Source organism: Rhineura floridana, chromosome 3, assembly GCF_030035675.1.
Source record: "Rhineura floridana isolate rRhiFlo1 chromosome 3, rRhiFlo1.hap2, whole genome shotgun sequence".
In the NCBI taxonomy this organism is placed as follows: Eukaryota; Metazoa; Chordata; class Lepidosauria; order Squamata; family Rhineuridae; genus Rhineura; species Rhineura floridana.
Window position 1 is genome coordinate 212755086 of NC_084482.1, and position 18452 is coordinate 212773537.

Genomic DNA, 18452 nt, shown 5'->3' on the forward strand with positions numbered 1-18452 from the left:
TTACTCTTGAATTGTTTTATTCCATGGATTTGGGCTTGTTGTTTTTTGTAATTGATCAGTGATCAGTTGAATATTTGATTTGTTTTGTGACATGAGCATTGAGTGGATGAAGTAAGGTGGCTGGCTGTAAGGAGAGTGTGACTGTTGAATGACTGTATGGGGGAGCTGAGGTGTATGTTTAGATAAGTTTGGATAGTGTGATTGCGTAATGTGAGTAATTTTTGCGTAATTTTTATGATGATACAAAGCTCACTGGGTGACCTTGGGCCAGTCACTGCCTCTCAGCCTCAGAGGGAGGAAATGGTCAACCCCCTCCGAATGCCACTTAACATGAAAACCCTACTGATAGGGTCGCCATGAGTCGGGATCGATTTGAAGGCAGTCCATTTCCATTTCCATATTGTAGTTATGTTATTTGTTGCATCAATGTATTTTGATGATTTTTACAATATTTGCCTTGTGATCCTTAGTTGCTTACTGATGTATATTGTCTGAGATTTATGTTTAATTATGTTATTTAAATGTGGAAATTAAAAGTAATAGAAATAGGAGTGTTGCTTGGTTTTAGATGTATATCTGTATTCTTATATTGATCTACTGGTGTATGTAAACTGCTTAGAGATTTCTGTTGAAATATAAGCGGTATATAAATCAAACCAATAAATAGTAAATAAATTGGAAAAAAAAGCTCCAGTCAATGGGATTTCTCAGCCTCCCTTGGCATTTCGATAAGCACTGATAATGCTCAAATTATGACAGCATACTACAACATGGAGCGGAGACAACTTAAGTTTTGCCAACAGGCCCAGAAAGAATTTCAGGGGGATGTGAAGCCATTTGAAAAGAAAAGACAGGTAAAAGGTCCCTGTTCCTTTACACAGAATCCATTTTTTACAAGAGGAAAAGGTGATACTCTCAGGTGGAGCAGTCTTGCTGGTGCTCAGATGCATCCCACCTGAGTTCTTCCCCACCGGCCCTCACCTGTCCTCAGCAAAACTTCTTTCCCATAATCCAGGTATCTCTGCAGCCATTCAATGCAAATTTCTTCCAGGTAGGCCTTCAAGGATATTTTATGGGATGAGTCAGCATCCCACTTCCTCTTGGTCGCTTGGGCCGCTGTATCGACCGCCGTCCAGGTGAGGGTCTCCAGGTCAAAGCTGAGGAAGTCCTTCCCGTCGTAGGCGTGCTGTTGACACCCGCTTTTGCGCCCCTCTGGGCTCAGCTCACAGCCGTACATTTTCTGCCAGGTGTGAAACCCTGAAAAGCAGATCCACAAGAAGGGGGCGGGGGTGGAGAATTCCAGACAGACAGACACACACGTACGTCAAGCTCCACAAAAGAGGCTCAGACAAAGGCCCCATCCACACCATACATTAAAAGCAGCATTATACCACTTTAAACAGTCATTGTTGTTGTTGTTATGTGCCTTCAGGTTGATTACGACTTATGGCGACCCTATGAATCAGCAACCTCCAAGAGCATCTGTCGTGAACCACCCTGTTCAGATCTTGTAAGTTCAGGTCTGTGGCTTCCTTTATGGAATCAATCCATCTCTTGTTTGGCCTTCCTCTTTTTCTACTCCCTGCTGTTTTTCCCAGCATTATTGTTTTTTCTAGTGAATCATGTCTTCTCATGATGTGTCCAAAGTATGATAACCTCGGTTTCATCATTTTAGCTTCTAGTGACAGTTCTGATTAAAATCTCATTTTATTTACTTTTCTGTAACATCTATGTATATTAATAAATCATACTAAGAATTCAATGTGTAATCTAAGTGCAATAAAAAGGCATGCTAAAAATGATCAGTAATAATCAGGGCTGTGGAGTCGGAGTCGTGGAGTCAGAGTTGGAGTCGGGAGCAATTTTGGGTGGAGTCGGAGTCAGTAGAAATGTACCGCCTCTGACTTCGACTCCAACTCCTTCATAAATGGCAAATGTATATTAACTAGTAATAACAAATTTACTGTAGTAAAATGGTAGCACAATTTTATTGATTGATTGATTTATTAAATTTATTAGTCGCCCATCTGGCTGGTTGTCCAGCCACTCTGGGCGACGTACAAGATAAAAACAATACATTAAAACGTTAAATTAAAAAAAAAAAAAAAAAAAAAAAGGATGACCCACAACCAGCACACAAAAAAAACCCAGGCCACCTCAGCCAGCCGGCTTATGTATCCCTCCAAAGAGGGACAGGTGGTGGAAATCAGTCACAGCTGGCTGCGTACCCGGGACCTGGTCCTGCAAGATGCACGTCTGCCAGGCAGAAGTCCCACAGGGAAGGGTAGTGGAGGTGGTGATCCAACAGCAGCAGCAGCAGCAGGCTCTCCTTCCCTGGGCGGCGATGTTCTCCTCTTCCTGCAGGCACTGGGTCTCCCAGGCTACCTCAGCCAGCCGGCTTATGTATCCCTCCAAAGAGGGACAGGTGGTGGAAATCAGTTACAGCTGGCTGGGTACCTGGGGCCTGGTCCTGCAAGATGCACATCTGCCAGGCAGAAGTCCCACAGGGAAGGGTGGTGGAGGTGGTGATCCAACAGCAGCAGCAGGCTCTCCTTCCCTGGGCGGCGATGTTCTCCTCTTCCTGCAGGCACTGGGTCCTGCAGGCATTGTAGTCTTTTTTGAACTACAACTCCCATGAGCCCAATCCCTGGGGCTGATGGGAGTTGTAGTTTAAAAAAGTAACTTTTCCAAGCTCTGGATTCACGTGGTGGTGATGAAATGCCTTGTGCAACCGTTTTACTACAGTAAATTTGTTATTACAGTAGGGCCCCGCTTTACAGCGCTTTGCTTTACAGCGTTCCGCTAATACAGCCGTTGTCAATTGCAGGAAGGCCCCACTCCTACAGCGCTTGTTCTGCTTTTACGGCATTTTTTGGCTGTCAGGCACCATTTTGGTCAATGTTAGTCAATGCGTTCCGCTTTACAGCGGTTTTCGCTTTACAGCAGGTCTGGAACATAACCCGCTGTATGAGTGGGGCCCTACTATACTAGTTAATATACATTTGCCATTTATGAAGGAGTCAGACAGTAGAAAAATAGAGGAGTCGGAGTCGAAGGTTTGGCATACCGACTCCACAGCCCTGGTAATAATAATTGAAAATACCTTTTATGCATTACTCATATTTTAAAGGAAGAAGAGGAAGCATTGGCATATACTTAATCTGAGGGGGGCGTTGGGCACAAAAAAAAATTGCAAAGGGGCATTGGGTTGTAAAAGGTTGGGTAACGCTGATCTACACAGTCAAGGGCTTTGCTGTAATCTATAAAGCACAAGGTGATTTTCTTCTGAAATTCCTTGCTCCGTTCCATTATCCAACGTATGTTTGCCATATGATCTCTGGCGCCTCTTCCCTTTCTAAATCCAGCTTGGACGTCTGGCATTTCTCGCTCCATATATGGTAAGAGCCTTTGTTGTAGAATCTTGAGCATTACTTTACTTGCATGGGATATTAAGGCAATAGTTTGATAATTACTGCATTCCCTGGGATCCCCTTTCTTTGGAATTGGGATGTATATGGAACGCTTCCAGTCTGTGGGCCATTGTTTAGTTTTCCATATTTCTTAGGGGACCCCGTTCCCCCTCATAGAGCTGCAATTCTCACATTAGCTTAATGCTCAATCTCTCCCCTCAGGGACCTCTGGGAATTTAAACATATTTAAAAGAATTAAAAGAGATCAACAGCTGTGTGTCTGGATAGGCTTGCCTAGACAAAAAAAAAAATTTAAGCAGGTGCCAAAAAGAATACAACAAAGGCACCTGCCTGATGTCAACAGGCAGGGAGTTCCAAAGAGTAGGTGCTGCCACACTAAAATAATGATTTCTTGCGAGTGCGGAACGAGTGTTATGTGGCACCTGTGGCAGTGCCTGTTCCACAGAGCGAAGTGCTCCCGTGGGCACATATGAAGGAAAGCAGTCTTGCAAGTAAACTGGTCTCAAGCTATTAAGGGCTTTATATCCCAAGAGCAACACTTAGCAATTTAGCCTGCTAGCAAATTGGCAACCAGTGCAGATCTCTGAGCAGGGGTGCTAGCAATCTGGCTGCAGCATTCTGCACTAAATGCAGTTGCCAGGTCAACTGCAAGGGAAGCCCCACAGAGAGTGCATTGCAGTAATCCAGTCTTGAAGTCTCCAGTGCATGAACTACTGTGGCCAAGCTCTCCGGAATGGTTGTAGCTATCCTACCAGGTGCAGCAGAGGAAAGGCCTTTCTGGCCACAGAGACTACCTGGGCCTGTAATGACAGAGCTGGATCCAGAAGCACCCCCAGGCGGTGCACCTCTCTTTCAGGGGGAGGGCAGCCCCACCCAGGACAGGCAATCGACCAATTTCTCAGACATGGGAACCACTCACCCACAGTGCCTCTGTTTTGCCAGTATTCAGGCTCAGCTTATTTTCCTTCATCCATCCCACCACTGGGTCCAGGCACCAGTCCAGGGTCGACACAGCCTCTCCTGATTCAGATGTTATGGAGAAGTAGAGCTGCGTGTCATCAGCATACAGATGACACCTCGCCCCAGAAGTCCTAATGACCACACCCAGTGGCTTCATATAGATATTAAACAGCATCAGGGATAAGATGGTATCCTGTGGCACTCCATAGCACAACCTCCGGGGTGTGTGTGAAAAATAATCACCCAAAGCTACTCTCTGGACTTGGGCCTGTAGGTGGGGCTGGGACCACCATTCCATGGTGCCCCCAATTCCCATTCCACGGAGTCGGTCCAGGAAGATACCATGGTCAACTGTATCAAAAGCCACAGAGGGACCGAGAAGCAGAGCCGAGGCCACACTCCCCTTGTCCCACTCTCTGTCAAGGTCATCCATCAGGGCAACCAAGGCTGACTCAGTCTCATGGCCAGGTCTGAACCCAGATTGGAAAGGATCTAAATAATCCACGTCATCCAAGAATGCCTGCAGCTGCCCAACCATGACTCTCTCCACCCCCTTCCCTAAGAAGGGAGTATTTGGGCCAGTCACTGCCTCTTAGCCTAACCTACCTCATAGGGTTGTTGTGGGGATTAAATGAGGAGAGGGGGAAACCACATAGGCCACCTTCCTTGGAGAAAAAGGTGGGATATAAATGCAATAAAGACAAGTAAAAGGGGAGATGAAGAAGCTTCTATCCTATATGAAGCCCCCCTGCCGCCACCCTCCATTTCCTTTCCTCCTAGCAGCCACCTCTCCCAATCTTCCACTTCTGGAATAGATGGATATTTTTTGAGGGGGTGGGGAAATCTGTGCCTCACCCACCCTCCACTCACCTCCGGTCAGGTTGTACCGATTTCTTGTGACGACCAGGTTGTCTCTCAACACCGGCTCATAATTCTGCAAGTTCCGCGTCCCCCTGTCCCAGTACGTGGCTTCGTAGCTGTCCACCTTCTTCATCCAGGGCACCACAGGCGTCTTCACCCTCGTGATGCTGTCATAGCGCGTAATAGGCTGGCCGTCCACGTAGCCCGCCTGAATAAACAGGGGCAGCTTCTGGCTGGGCTCTGAAAACGCCGTGTAGAAATAGTGCAGGGAGTGCAAGGAGGTGCCTGGAAAGGAAAAGAGGGACGGGGGATCATTGTTAGAGATCCTGCAGCTGAGGGCTTTCCACAATCCTGTTGCCATAGAGCAGCACCCAATTAGGAGGTCCAGGTTGTGTATGAGGGATGGTGAAGGGAAGGAAAGACAATATTGGACCGCCCCTCTACAGGGGTCCAATGCCAGGCATGACTGGGCCCCTGGGCACCAGCCTGTCCCAGGACTGCGGCACCGGGGTGCAACCCCTCCATACAGGCCGCACTGGGCTAATAAACCGGCCCGCCTGTATCGCTCCTGTAAATGACGTGCGTGCTGTGGGCACATGCCTGCCATCAACCAAGATGGTGGTGGGGGTATCAGCCCCTTAAGGAAGCCTCTGCCTCCATCTTAGTTGATGGAACACACACATTATTTACAGGAGCGATAGAGGGAGGTGGGCATGTATGGCCCACAATGACTATATTGGGGGGGGGAGCCTGGGAGCTCCCTCTCTGCAATCCACAGCAGGGTTGGAAGCCAACTCCATTGCAGATCGCAGACAGGAGTGCTACCTTCCCACCCTAAGGAGGAACCCTAAGGGGCCCCTCTAGGCCACAGGGGCTCTCAGCCAGGACTCAACCTGGCCACCTCCTGGCGCTGGCCCTGTGTTGTCCTAGTATATCATTTAAAAGTTGTGTGGCCTGAGCTTCTGCATAATTTAAAACCTTGAATTCCTTCATCATTGCCTGCAGAGCCCAGCCAGATCAGTCGCGTGTGTGTGTGAGGGGGTTCTAGAAATAACAGGGCCATAGTTATAGGGAGAAAGAAAGAGGACCCCCCCCCCGATGGAACATTTGAAAATTTCTTAGGGTCTTGGAGGGCCACTTTATGACATTTATTTACTTATTTATTTGGACAATTTGTGTACCGCTTATATTTAAACAAAACTCTAAGCAGTTTACAACATAAGTTAAAACATCTTAAACAGCAAATCCAAGAAGTGCCAAGAATTTCCATAGTCAAGAAAACAATTAACAACGAAACAGACCATCCTCTTTAGTATCAAAACCAGCGATAAAAATACAGGAAACATTCCTAGTAAATGCAGTAAACAACTGAACAAACTATCTTCCAGACATAAAAAACCCACAAACTAATATAAATCAGTACATAAATTCAACCTTTTCCGCCTGTCGTAGCAACTGTCATGTGCTGCTCTCTTAGATGCCACAAGATTTTTAATTGCATTTTTACAGACATGCCGCAGACCACAGTTTGGGAACCCCTGGAACAGAGCATCTACTTCACGCGGAAAAGGTCCAAGGTTCAAACCCCAGCAGCTCCGAGTAGGGATGGGAAACTCTCCCTCCCATAAAACCCTGGAGAGCCTCTGCTAGTCAATGTCAACATGAAGTAGATAGACCAGTGGTAGGACTCAGGATAAGGTCGCTTTTTTTTGCTCCTGAATCTCATGTTGTTCATCACTGTAAGTCGCCAGATCTTGGGAATTGAGGAGGGGGGCAGCTGTTCCTGGAAAGGCCAAACAATGCCCAGCCCCACAGTCCAATCTACTGATGATGATGATTAATTTGACATATATACCGCTTACATTTCACCAGAAATCTCCAAGCAGCTTACGTACCCCAGCAAAAGGAGTCAGTACAAGAAATACAATACAAATCTACTTTCAAAACCAGCCAGTGCTATTTCTATTACCATCAATTCCACATTTTAAACAACATAATGAAACATTAAATATCTCTGAAATATGTGCACAAGCAAAACAAGTAAGAACCCCCACAAGTACATCGTATGAAAAGCATCAAAACAGATCAAGACACAACAACAAATTGTAACATGGTTACAGCGCATATCATCATAAAATCAAATTACAGTATGAAAAAAACTGCACAACAAAGTCACCAAAACCACTCACACTACCCAAAGCTAATCTCAACACATACGTCCCCCATACACAATCATTCGACACTCACACTCTCCTCGCAGCCAACCACTTTACTTCCTTATATTCTCATGGATGGGGGGGTGACAACAGCAGATATCCCTAGGAGCCAATAAGCATGGAAGCGGAGAGTGTTAGCTACTGAGAAGAGTCGTCTCCATTGCTGACTCATCTCCTTTCATTCCAATTGGCTCCAATCAGCAGGAAAGGGCAAGGAAGCATTTAGAAGACTCTTCTTGGTGGCTGACACACTCCCCTTTCATGCCGATTGGCTCACAGAATGTTGGAGACATTGGGACCCTGCTGGAACCCTGCTCCCAAAAAATTAAGGGGTCTAAGATGCCACTCCCCCAGACGACAACACTCCTGCTGAAGAGGTCTGCAAAGGAGGAAGCCTGGGGCATGCCTTGTTTTCCAGGAATTTTCTGGCTTCCTTCAATCCTTATTTCTACCATCATTCAAGATGCCTCTTGGGGTGTGTCAGGCGCTGGGCAAAAATAAATAAACACACCCAGCGGAGATCTCCCTCCTCTTCACAAACCTACTTTTCCAGGAAGCATCAAAGCTCTGGGGGTGGGGTTTATTTGGGCTGTATCAAACTCAGAGAAGTCCTGCTCAGAGTAGGCCCGGCTGAAATTAACGAATATACGGTTAACTGAGGTTCATCAGTAGCGTCTAAGAACATAAGAAGAGCCTGCTTGATCAGGCCAGTGGCCCACCTAGTCCAGCATCCTGTTCTCACAGTGGCCAACCAGGTTCCTGGGGAAGCCCATAAGCAGGACCCGAGTGCAAGAACACTCTCCCCTCCTGAGGCTTCCGGCAACTGGTTTTCAGAAGCATGCTGCCTCTGACTAGGGGGGCAGAGCACAGCCATCAAGGCTAGTAGCCATTGATAGCCCTGTCCTCCATGAATTGGTCTAATCTTCTTTTAAAGCCATCCAAGCTGGTGGCCATTACTGCATCTTGTGGGAGCAAATTCCATAGTTTAACTATGCGCTGAGTAAAGAAGTACTTCCTTTTGTCTGTCCTGAATCTTCCAACATTCAGCTTCTTTGAACGTCCACGAGTTCTAGTATTATGAGAGAGGGAGAAGAACTTTTCCCTATCCACTTTCTCAATGCCATGCATAATTTTATACACTGCTCTGATCAAAACTCAGGCTGCAATCCAATACGCGTCTACTCAGAAAAGGTGCCATTGGCTTCAGGAGGACTTACTCCCGGGTAAGTGTACATTGGATTGCAGCCGTAGTCGGGTATAATAACCCATTGCGTCTGAAGGGAAGCAGATAGACTTGACTCGCATCTGGAAGGGGGAAACGGCTGCCCACTTTACCCAGCGGCCCAAGATAATTCAGGAAAAGGGACACCCCCTCTTTTGTTTAGCCACCCCGCAATTCCAGACAGACTTTGGCTTGGGGGGGGGAGGCAGGACTCCAGAACAATACGGAGTGGTCGGGGTCGGGCCTCTCCCGCTGCAATGAAGACTCCGCAATAGCTGGGGCAGTTTAGCCCCCAGAAATACTCACCAGAACAGCCCCCCAGCAGGAAGGCAGCAACCCCCACCAGGAGCAGGACGGACCACTGGAGCAGTCCCATAGGACTCCAACACCCCGGATTCCTCACTCTGGTCTCGTCTCTTCCCAAGTGGAGAAATAAACAACCCCGCAAGAGCCGGGATTGGCCAAGAGGGAAAATACTCTGCCAATAGAAAAACGCCCCGGCGGCCTTCAAAAGGGAGCAGCGGCCTCACTAACAGGAGTGCGGGGGTGCGGACCTCCGGTGCGCGCCCTCCCCGGGGCATGGCGCGCGCCGGAGGGGCACCCAGCCGGAGAAGGCCTGGGAACGCCAGCGCGCCTCCCTCGCCCCGCTGACGTTGCTCCCGATCTCGCCCACCCGCCTCCGAGGAGGGCGCAGCCTTGCCGGGCAACGGCAGGGGGCAGGGCGGCTCTGGGTGTCACCCCCCTCAGGGTGTCACCCGGGTGCAGTCCGCACCCTCCGCACCCCGATTGTGACGCCCCTGCCATCTTGGGAACACAGACATCGGAAGTTGGTCCGTCTAGCTCAGTACTGTCTACACCAACTGGCCGTGGCTCTCCAATGGGGATTAAACCCGGGACCTGCATGCAAGTCGGATGCTCTGCCACTGAGCCGCGCTACCCTGAGACTTCCTCACCACTTCCCACAGACCTTGTTGACTGGGCAGAGGCTAATGGGGAAACCGTCCAGCGTGGAACTGAGAACCACACCAAGGAAGGCTATTATGCCATAACGAACTTGTTTGTTTTTCAGGGGCCACAAAACGCTCTTGTTTTTCTATATGATACCAGGATCAAAAGAGGAATTGCTGGAGGATTCGCTGGGAGATGGCGACACCTACCAGGAGCCAAAGTGGTGGGATTGAGGCTGTGTGTACGCATTACTAGTTTAAAATGCAGCCAGGCCATTCTTTTTCTCAGTTCAGATTGAAGCTGGTTTGGGGGGGGAAGTGCATCAAAAGACAATATTACATAAAAAAGACAGGACAGAGAAAGCATAGATATGGGTTGTGGCTTCCATCGAGGGTAACCCCTTCCCATTCCAGCGGTGGGAGCACACTGGCTGCAGAGTAAACGGGAGTAGTGTACACTGCCTAAGGGTCAGGGAAAGAGGAAGGGGCTTTGCCTGCCAGGGACACTGACAGAGCTAAGAACAGGCCCAGGAGTCTGGCTCCCGTTTAGTCTCTCTCCAAGAGAAGCCATGATGCTTTATTATTTATTTCATGGAGAAAGAGCTTTGTAGGCAACAGGATTTGGCCCTGTGTTGGAAACTATATCAGCTCCCTGCATGTTGAGGAGATGGTCTTCGCACGGTGTGAGACGGGGAGGGGTGCACAGGCCAGGCCAAGCCAATTATTTTGTCCTTTGATGCAAGGATAAATATCCGAGCCGTCCTCCTCACCTGATGTGGCGTCCCCGTTTGGTCACTGTGTTTTGCAGTGAGGGGAGAGAAGATATCTGCCCTCTAATTCTGTCTACTGCTTTCCCTGCCTGGCTGTGTTGTTATGATGGCCTGCTGTGGCTTTCAGTTTCTGCCTCGGTTGGCTGGCCTTACCCACAATGAACCTCTCCTCGAAAGTGAAGGAAGTGAGGAGGGGGAGGTAGCCTCCCACCGCCTGCCTTCCAGGAACGGACGCCAAGGAGAACAAGATGCCAAACAGTGTTTTCCTGCTTGGAAACCACAGAAACATCCTGTCATGCAGTTCTGAAGGTTATTCAATATTTTGGTCTGGATTTTGCATCGTAAAGATGACTATCTGCAGAGGTCCTAACGGCAGCCTGGGGCACTGCCCCACAGCCTACAGCCTTGTCCTCTTCCCCATCCTCAGTTTGACTGAACCCTTCTTCTTCTAAGATCCCACTGTGAGGCCTTCATAAGAACAGAAGAGCCTGCTGGATCAGGCCGTGCGGGGGGGTGCAGGATTCAGGGGAGCTTTGGAAGGTGAAATTCATTTGGGGCAGAGACTTGAATAATATGCTGACTGGCATGAGGTTGGCCCTCAAAGAGAAATGGCAACTCCAATGGTGATGGAAGGGTGTCTGCAAAGAAACCCTCTTTGTTTAAACTGCTTTAATCTGTCACTTGGATTGTAATGTCTTTGATGGGGGAAGTCTTCTGTCTGGTCAGGTGGAAGTTAGTTCAACTGTCACTGGGGGACTTCAACTGACAGCTGAGGAGGGGCTAGAGATGGAACTCCCCCTATGCAAAAGGAGGATAGAAGGCAGGCACCTTCTGATTGGTGGTTGCAGGTTTAGAATTCTTAGTTGGACAGTGTGATTGGCTGGGGCTGGAGAGGGACCAGGTGCTTGAGCCTGGTGATAGTCCATCAGGGGAAGTCTGAATGTGTGTTGGGTGGTGTTTGTGGTAGACAGCCAGAAGAAGAAGAAGACAGCAGAGGATTGAGGAAGAAGAAAGAAGACCCACAACCTTTTGATCCTCAGAAGTTGCCGGTCTACATCTCCCATCAGCCCCAGCCAGCACGGCCAGTGGTCAAGAATTATGGGAGCTGTAGCCCAGCAACATCTGTGGACCCAAAGGCCAGGAAAGGCTGCCCTCAGAAGAAGGCTTGGTGGCCGAAGTCTGCCTGAGTAGCTGAATCACTTGGCTGGGGCTGAGGAGAGGAGGGGAGAGCCTGCCTCCAGCGCGGAGGGAGGAGGTGCAAGACCCAGTTTGGGATGCGAAGCTCTGGTGTCTGGTAGGAGAGCCGGCAGTGTCAAAGACTTGTCCCCCTGGGGTCACTTGTCCTTAGTTCCTCAAGGTGGGTCCTTGCTTCTGAGAACAGTCCCACTCCCCTGGTCCGTCCTTCTGGTTCCTTGCTCTGAGAGAAGGCATCTGAGAGCCCAATGTGAATTCCAAGGGATTAACCCTCATTAATAGCACTAACAGTAGCGTCCAGCATTCTAGGACTAGATTTAGAATCCTTAGTTCCAAGCCACTTATAGAAAGATAGTTTATTTAAAAGTCAAGGAGTGGTATTTACAAAGAGAGCAGTGATTTGTTTCCTTAAAGTTAATCACCCTCAGATGGGCTACATGAGGTACATTGGCATAACAAAAGGGGAGAGGTTCAATGCAGACAAAGGAATACAACAAAAGTCTATCTGAGCTAAGATCCTATACTTACAATAGAGTAGACCCTATTCCTCCAGTAGAACAGCCAGGTTCCCAAACGGCTTTCTCTGTCATACTTCAGCGAGTCCCGGTAGATGGAAAGAGGGAACTGACTTGGAAGATTATCCTTCCTTTTTCATGGGGATTAACCCTCAACAAGCAGGGGGGGAAAGCAAATAGTCATATCCCGCCCCTGCACGGGATCTACTCCTTTGAAGTCTTTGAAGATAAGGGAGCTAGACAGCATCAACCAGGGGTCCTGATCTACAACACCCCCTTTTCCTGACTTTTAATCCCAGGAAGCTGATAAGGGATAACAGCTAGGGATCAGTTGCATCCCCTTGCAAAGTCTCAAATTGTCTGTCTGACACTGAGCTTTGGATCTTCCCCAGTAGGGAGTCCTATGGAAGCACAGGCTCCCAGAATTCTTTCTGGCTGACCCATTTCAGCTTGACCAAAGTTAGCTATTCTTGACAGGCAGGACAGTCCAGGACAGGGCAGCAAAAACAGACCTGCCCTTCAGTGGTGGCCAAAACAGAGGCGTCAACAAAAGTCCTCCATCTCCATTGTTGTGGGGGCTCGACTGGGGTGGAGTAAATACAACGGCAATCCAGCAAAAGTTTTAATAGGGTAACTAACTGTTTCCTCAAAGCTGTCTCAATTTACCAACAGTAGCATAAAAGAAGCTGTTGGTATTTGAAGAGACAGTGCTGCATTAAAGTAGCCACATAAGCTTGTGCTGTACATGTGCTTGTGCCAAATAAATGCTTTGATCTTTGTGGTACCCGTGTGCCATGCCTGTATCCCACAGTCACCAGGGTTACCGGTGAGAGAAGGGTTCAAAGGGCGTAAGTGATATTAAATGGTGCCAACGGTGCGGGTTTAGGAAAACAACGATTGGAGTGGAAGCGGGTTTTGTTAGTTCATCAAGGGAAATGGGGGGCAGCTCCAATGGGGATGGATGGGAGACTCTGCCTGGGTCTTCCTGCTCCCCCAGACTCTAGCCCTTTCATAGCACCCCTGCTGGAGCCCTCTCTTTCCTTCCCTGCTTGTTTCTCTTCATCCCTGCTTGTTCAGCCCTCAGATCCCCCTTCATCAAGATCACAAGGAGAGTCTCCTGGATCAGGCCAGTGACCCACCTAGCCCAGTCTCCTGTTCTCACCGTGGCCAACCAGATGCCCCAGAGGGAAGTCCACAAGCGAGCGCAACAGCATCACTCTCCCCTCCTGCAGCTTCTGGCAACTGGTATTAGGAAGCATCCTGCCTTTGACTATGGTGGCAGAGTACAGCCATCATGGCTAGTAGCCACTGATATAGTGAGAATGTGGAAACTTGCTGAAAAATGAAAAGCATATGAATAACATATACCCATCTATCATAGCTGAATGAACAGAAATCGATATAACCAATATATATAAACAACTGTTGAAATACAATATTAAAACATTTGACCAAATGCATTTCGACAAGGTCTTCTTCAGTGGTCAATCAATGCAAAAACACCAAATATACAGCACAATTCAGCATAAATCTATGTAACGGTACAATTCACAGCAAACTCCTGCAAAGATAAAAGATATTATTTAAATGCTGGAGATATAATGCAGATCTAAATACAAAGAAACTACACTTCTTATACAAACTCACCACTAAAACTGCAAAAATAAGTTATGTAGATTTCCTAAATGCTACACCAAAATATAAAATACTATCCAGCTATATGAGCATTGCAAAACTGCCCTTCCAAGTGGAACCTGGTGTAATAAAAAAGAAATATATAAAATAAAAGTCTAATAACCTCTATAATCAGTTTTAATAAAAATAAAAAACTATGGTATGACCAGCATGTTGTACTCACCAATTTACTAAAATTATTTAGTTCATAAATCTACATAAGTATTTAAAAGTGCTGCAGCTCTACTTTATCCCACCATTCTAATATGGGCTCCTGCTGGAAGGAAGGGCAGGGTATAAATAAAATAATAAATAAATAAATAAATATAAAGGCACACAGCCATTTCTTGTTAACAAGCTTTGCAGGTGTCTTCATAGATAAGAAGAAAACTTTTAAAGGGATATCCCCAACATCCATCCCAGGCAGTATTGCTTAATACAACAAGGCAAATGATTATAACACAATGGGCAACCTATAAACACAATATATCTTTATAAATATACAAATTACCTATACATGCCTACACAAGTATCTTCTAATTCACCATCATCCAGTTTGAAAAATGGAAATGGACTTGCCTTCAAGTTGATCCTGACTTATGGCGACCATATGAATAGGGATTTCATGGCTTCCCTCTGAGGCTAGTCCTCCCCGGCTGGCTAGGGCCTGTTCAGCTTGCCACAGCTGCACAAGCCAGTCCCTTCCTTGTCTGCAAGTGCTAGCTGGCGGGGGGGGGCAACTGGGTTCCTTGGGACTCTGCAGCTTGCCCATGGCTGCCCAGGTGGCAGGGCATGTACCCCTGAGCCACTCACTGTGGGGGTGACCTTTCGCTGGCCCTTGACACCCAGGAGACACGAGCGGGGATTTGAACTCACAGACTCTGGACTCCCAGCCAGGCTCTCCTCCCCACTGTGCTATACCAGCTGTTCACCATTCAGTTTATATCTTCATTAAGACCTATTGGTACTTTTGTATTGAGGGTGTAGATCCAAAATAGTTCTCTTTGCTGTAATCTACGATGTAGCTGATGTCCTTGAGCATGTATCTTTTCCAAGCAGCAAAATTTTAGATCTCGCACATCGTGTCCACATTCCACAAAATATTGAACCAGAGGGTTTTTCAAGTCCTAATGCAACTCTTATGTTTGCATATTCTGATCTTGATAGCTCTGGTTGTCATCCCTATATATATATATAAGGGCAAATGATAGCATAAATAACCCCTTTTGTATTACAATTTAAAAAGCAGTAATAGAAAATTTTAACCTGATTAATTGGGTTAACACAAAATCCCCCTTTTTTTACAATTCTCACAGTCACCACAATTCCCACAGGGAAAATTGCCTGTTTCTGTACCCATCAGTTTGTTCCCTACTAGTAGGCCTAGGTCTGCACATACTATGCACCAATCTATCTCTTAGGTTCCTCTGTCTTCTATATGCAAACAGGGGCCCATTCCTGTATCCCATCACTCATGCCAGCTGGGCTGAAGGTAAAGTTAGTCCTTCCTTAATTTATGATGACAATCCCAAAAATGTAGATTCTTTGCTTTCTTCCACCACATTATACTCGAAGATCTTTCCATTTCCTTATCACAACCAGGTCATAAACTCCAGGAACTGCAGCGTTCCAATTTAATTTAATAAGCAACAATATAGCTCATGTTTAACTCTGAAGGGGGACAGTTCTAAAGATAAGCAAATCTATCAAGAGATGAAAGGAATAACATATTTCATTCACAATTAAACCAAAATTCTGTATTCAAGGAGAGGCTTGTAAAAGTTCAGAGATAAGTTAGGGAGTATAGGATCTTATATTGAATTAGACAATTGTCCCATCTAGCTCAGTATTGTCCGCACTGACTGGCAGAGTCTCTCCAGGATTACAGGCAGGGAGTCTTTTCCAGCCCTACCTGGAGATTCAAAGTGGGACGTTCTGTGTACAAAGCAGCAGCTCTACCACTTGAGCTACAGCCCTTCCCCTAAAAGCATGTTTAGCTAGTTTTTAATTAAGAATATAGGAGTAATGAGGATGACGCCGGTCCCTGGGGCCCTTTGGAGCTGTTGTCAGAGATTTGTCAGCTGTCCAGACACCCATCTTCAAACTAAGACGTAGGCCCCATCACTGGGTTTTTATCAAAGGTTATATGGTAGAAACAATAATCGTCACATTCCAGTATTCTTACCCAGCACCTTTCCTGCTCTGCAAGCCTTCGGCCTAGGCATAGTGATCTCTATTTGGCTTCTCTCACAGAATAAGTGGACCTGCTCCTTCTGAACGTGGCCTCAGAAGGCAGAAAACAATTCCCAAAAGCACAGAAGGGAGGAGGACTGAGTGAGAGGCCAGGAGAGGAAGTGTGCATGGAGGGGTCAGAGTTGCAAGGGACAGATCAGCAGGACAGATGCTGCATCTTCTTACCCACAGATCAAAGATGAAACAGCAAGACTCAGCTGCCCCTGAAGCAGGAAGAAGCCCTGATGCCACTGGGACTGGGACCCACAGGGAAGAATTCTGCAGCGAAAATGTGCAGAAGATCTTGGGGGAGAACCCCCTCAGCTCAGATGTGCAGCGCCAGCAGTTCCGGCGTTTCTGTTACCAGGCGGCTGAGGGGCCCCGAGAGGCTTGCAGCCGACTCCACCTTCTTTGCCGTCAGTGGCTGAAGCCAGAGCGACACACAAAGAACCAGATCCTGGACCTGGTCGTCCTGGAGCAGTTCCTGGCTGTCCTGCCCCCAGAGATGGAGAGCTGGGTGAGGGAGTGTGGAGCAGAGACCAGTTCCCAGGCTGTGGCACTGGCAGAAGGTCTCCTGCTGAACGTGGCAGAGGACGAGAAGCAGGCAGAGCAGCAGGTGAGATGGCTTCATCTAGACAGGGACAGCCAACGTGGTGCCTTCCAGATGTTGTTGAAGTAAAAGTCTTATAATCGCTGGCCATTGTATTGGCTAGAGCTGATGTGAATTGGAGTCCACTCCCATCTGAAGGGCACCACGTTGGCTACCCCGATATCAAGTATCTCCAAGGATTTTGCGTCTATCCTTCCTTTTCTACATCACATACTCCTCTGGGTTTTGCCTCTGTCAGTCCTCTTCTCATCCTGCTCCCCATTATATGACTTGAGTTCTTATTATGCTGTTTCAGGAAAAGGGTCTCTATGCAGAAATAGGAACTGATTTCCCTGAGGCAGAGAGGACTCCATCAGACCACAGGCAGAGGATTCTGGGTAAGGATTAATAGGTCATATCTTTCTCTGTTTATTTTGACTCCTTTATTCTTGTCTCCGACAGCCAGTGTGCTGTAGTGGTTAAGGTGTTGGACTATGACCTGGGAGACCAGGGTTCAAATCCCCACACTCCCATGAAGCTCACTGGGTGACCTTGGGCCAGTCGCTGCCTCTCAGCCCCAGAGGAAGGCAATCGTAAACCTCCTATTCATAGGGTCACCATAAGTTGGAAACGACTGGAAAGCAGTCCATTTCCATTTTCCACTCTTGTCTCCAGCCTTTTCCACAGCTCAGAAATGCTCCTACTTACATCATGATTTTTTATGTGGGAATCATCACTTTGATTTCTGGCCTAGAGCTCAAATGAGATGTTTTATCACACAACTGAAACATAAATTGTGAAAAAATACCTGAAACTCACTCAGCTGATAAGACCCTCATGCAGACCTATATATTTTACCCTCTGAGAATAGCATACTGTATATTACAGGCTTTGGGGCCCATTTTCTTTCTCACAGGTGATGAAATCATATCAGCAAGACCTACTAAATCATCTCCCCTTTCTGGTGGAGGAGAAGCTGTTGCTATCGCCCCAGATCAGGTAGGGGAAAGACTCAGAAGTGGGAAAGGCTGGGGGCAGCCTGGGTGCCTCTCTGTCCCTGGGTCTGAATGAATTTCCCCCCTCCTCTTTGCGTCTCGCAAAGTCATCCTCAACAGAAGCTGTGAATGCCATTTAAGAAGGTTTCTGTCCTTAGAACAACGACCGGCCACCTCAGCTTAATCACATTTTGCATGTAGGTAGCAGATAATCTTTATACTTTCTATGATGACAAAATGTATTGTTTCTCTTTTAGGATCCAGTGTCTTTGGAGGATGTGGCTGTGCAGTTCACGGAAGAGGAGTGGGCTTTGCTGACTCCTGACCAGAGAGCTCTACATAGCGAAGTCATGGGGTGGATTTGTGGGACTCTGTCCTGTCTTGGTAAGGCCCCCTGTTCAGACGTAATTTGTTTTGTTGTTGTTATGTGCCTTCAAGTCGATTATGACTTATGGCGACCCTATGAATCAGTGACCTCCAATAGCATCTGTCGTGAACCACCCTGTTAAGATCTTGTAAGTTCAGGTCTGTGGCTTCCTTTATGGAATCAATCCATCTCTTGGTTGGTCTTCCTATTTTTCTACTCCCTTCTGTTTTTCCCAACATTATTGTCTTTTCTAGTGAATCATGTCTTCTCATGATGTGTTCAAAGTATGATAACCTCAGTTTCATCATGTTAGCTTCTAGTCACAGTTCTAATTAGTTCTAACACTCAATTATTTATCTTTTTCACAGTCCATGGTATGTACAAAGCTCTCCTCCAACACGACATTTCAAATGAGTTGATCTTTCTCTCATTTGCTTTTGTAACTGTCCAACTTTCACATCCATACATAGAGATTGGGG

At 47.2% G+C, this 18452-nt stretch overlaps 1 protein-coding gene across 1 annotated transcript in view; it reads left to right on the top strand.

Annotated features, from left to right (window-relative positions):
* Nucleotides 1-18452, top strand: part of LOC133378950 (zinc finger protein 883-like) — a 53534-nt gene that overhangs the window by 28761 nt on the left and 6321 nt on the right. Inside the window, exon 6 of the mRNA XM_061613562.1 lies at nt 7618-7621. Coding sequence (XP_061469546.1) covers nt 7618-7621 — 4 coding nt within the window. The remainder of the gene's footprint in view (nt 1-7617; nt 7622-18452) is intronic.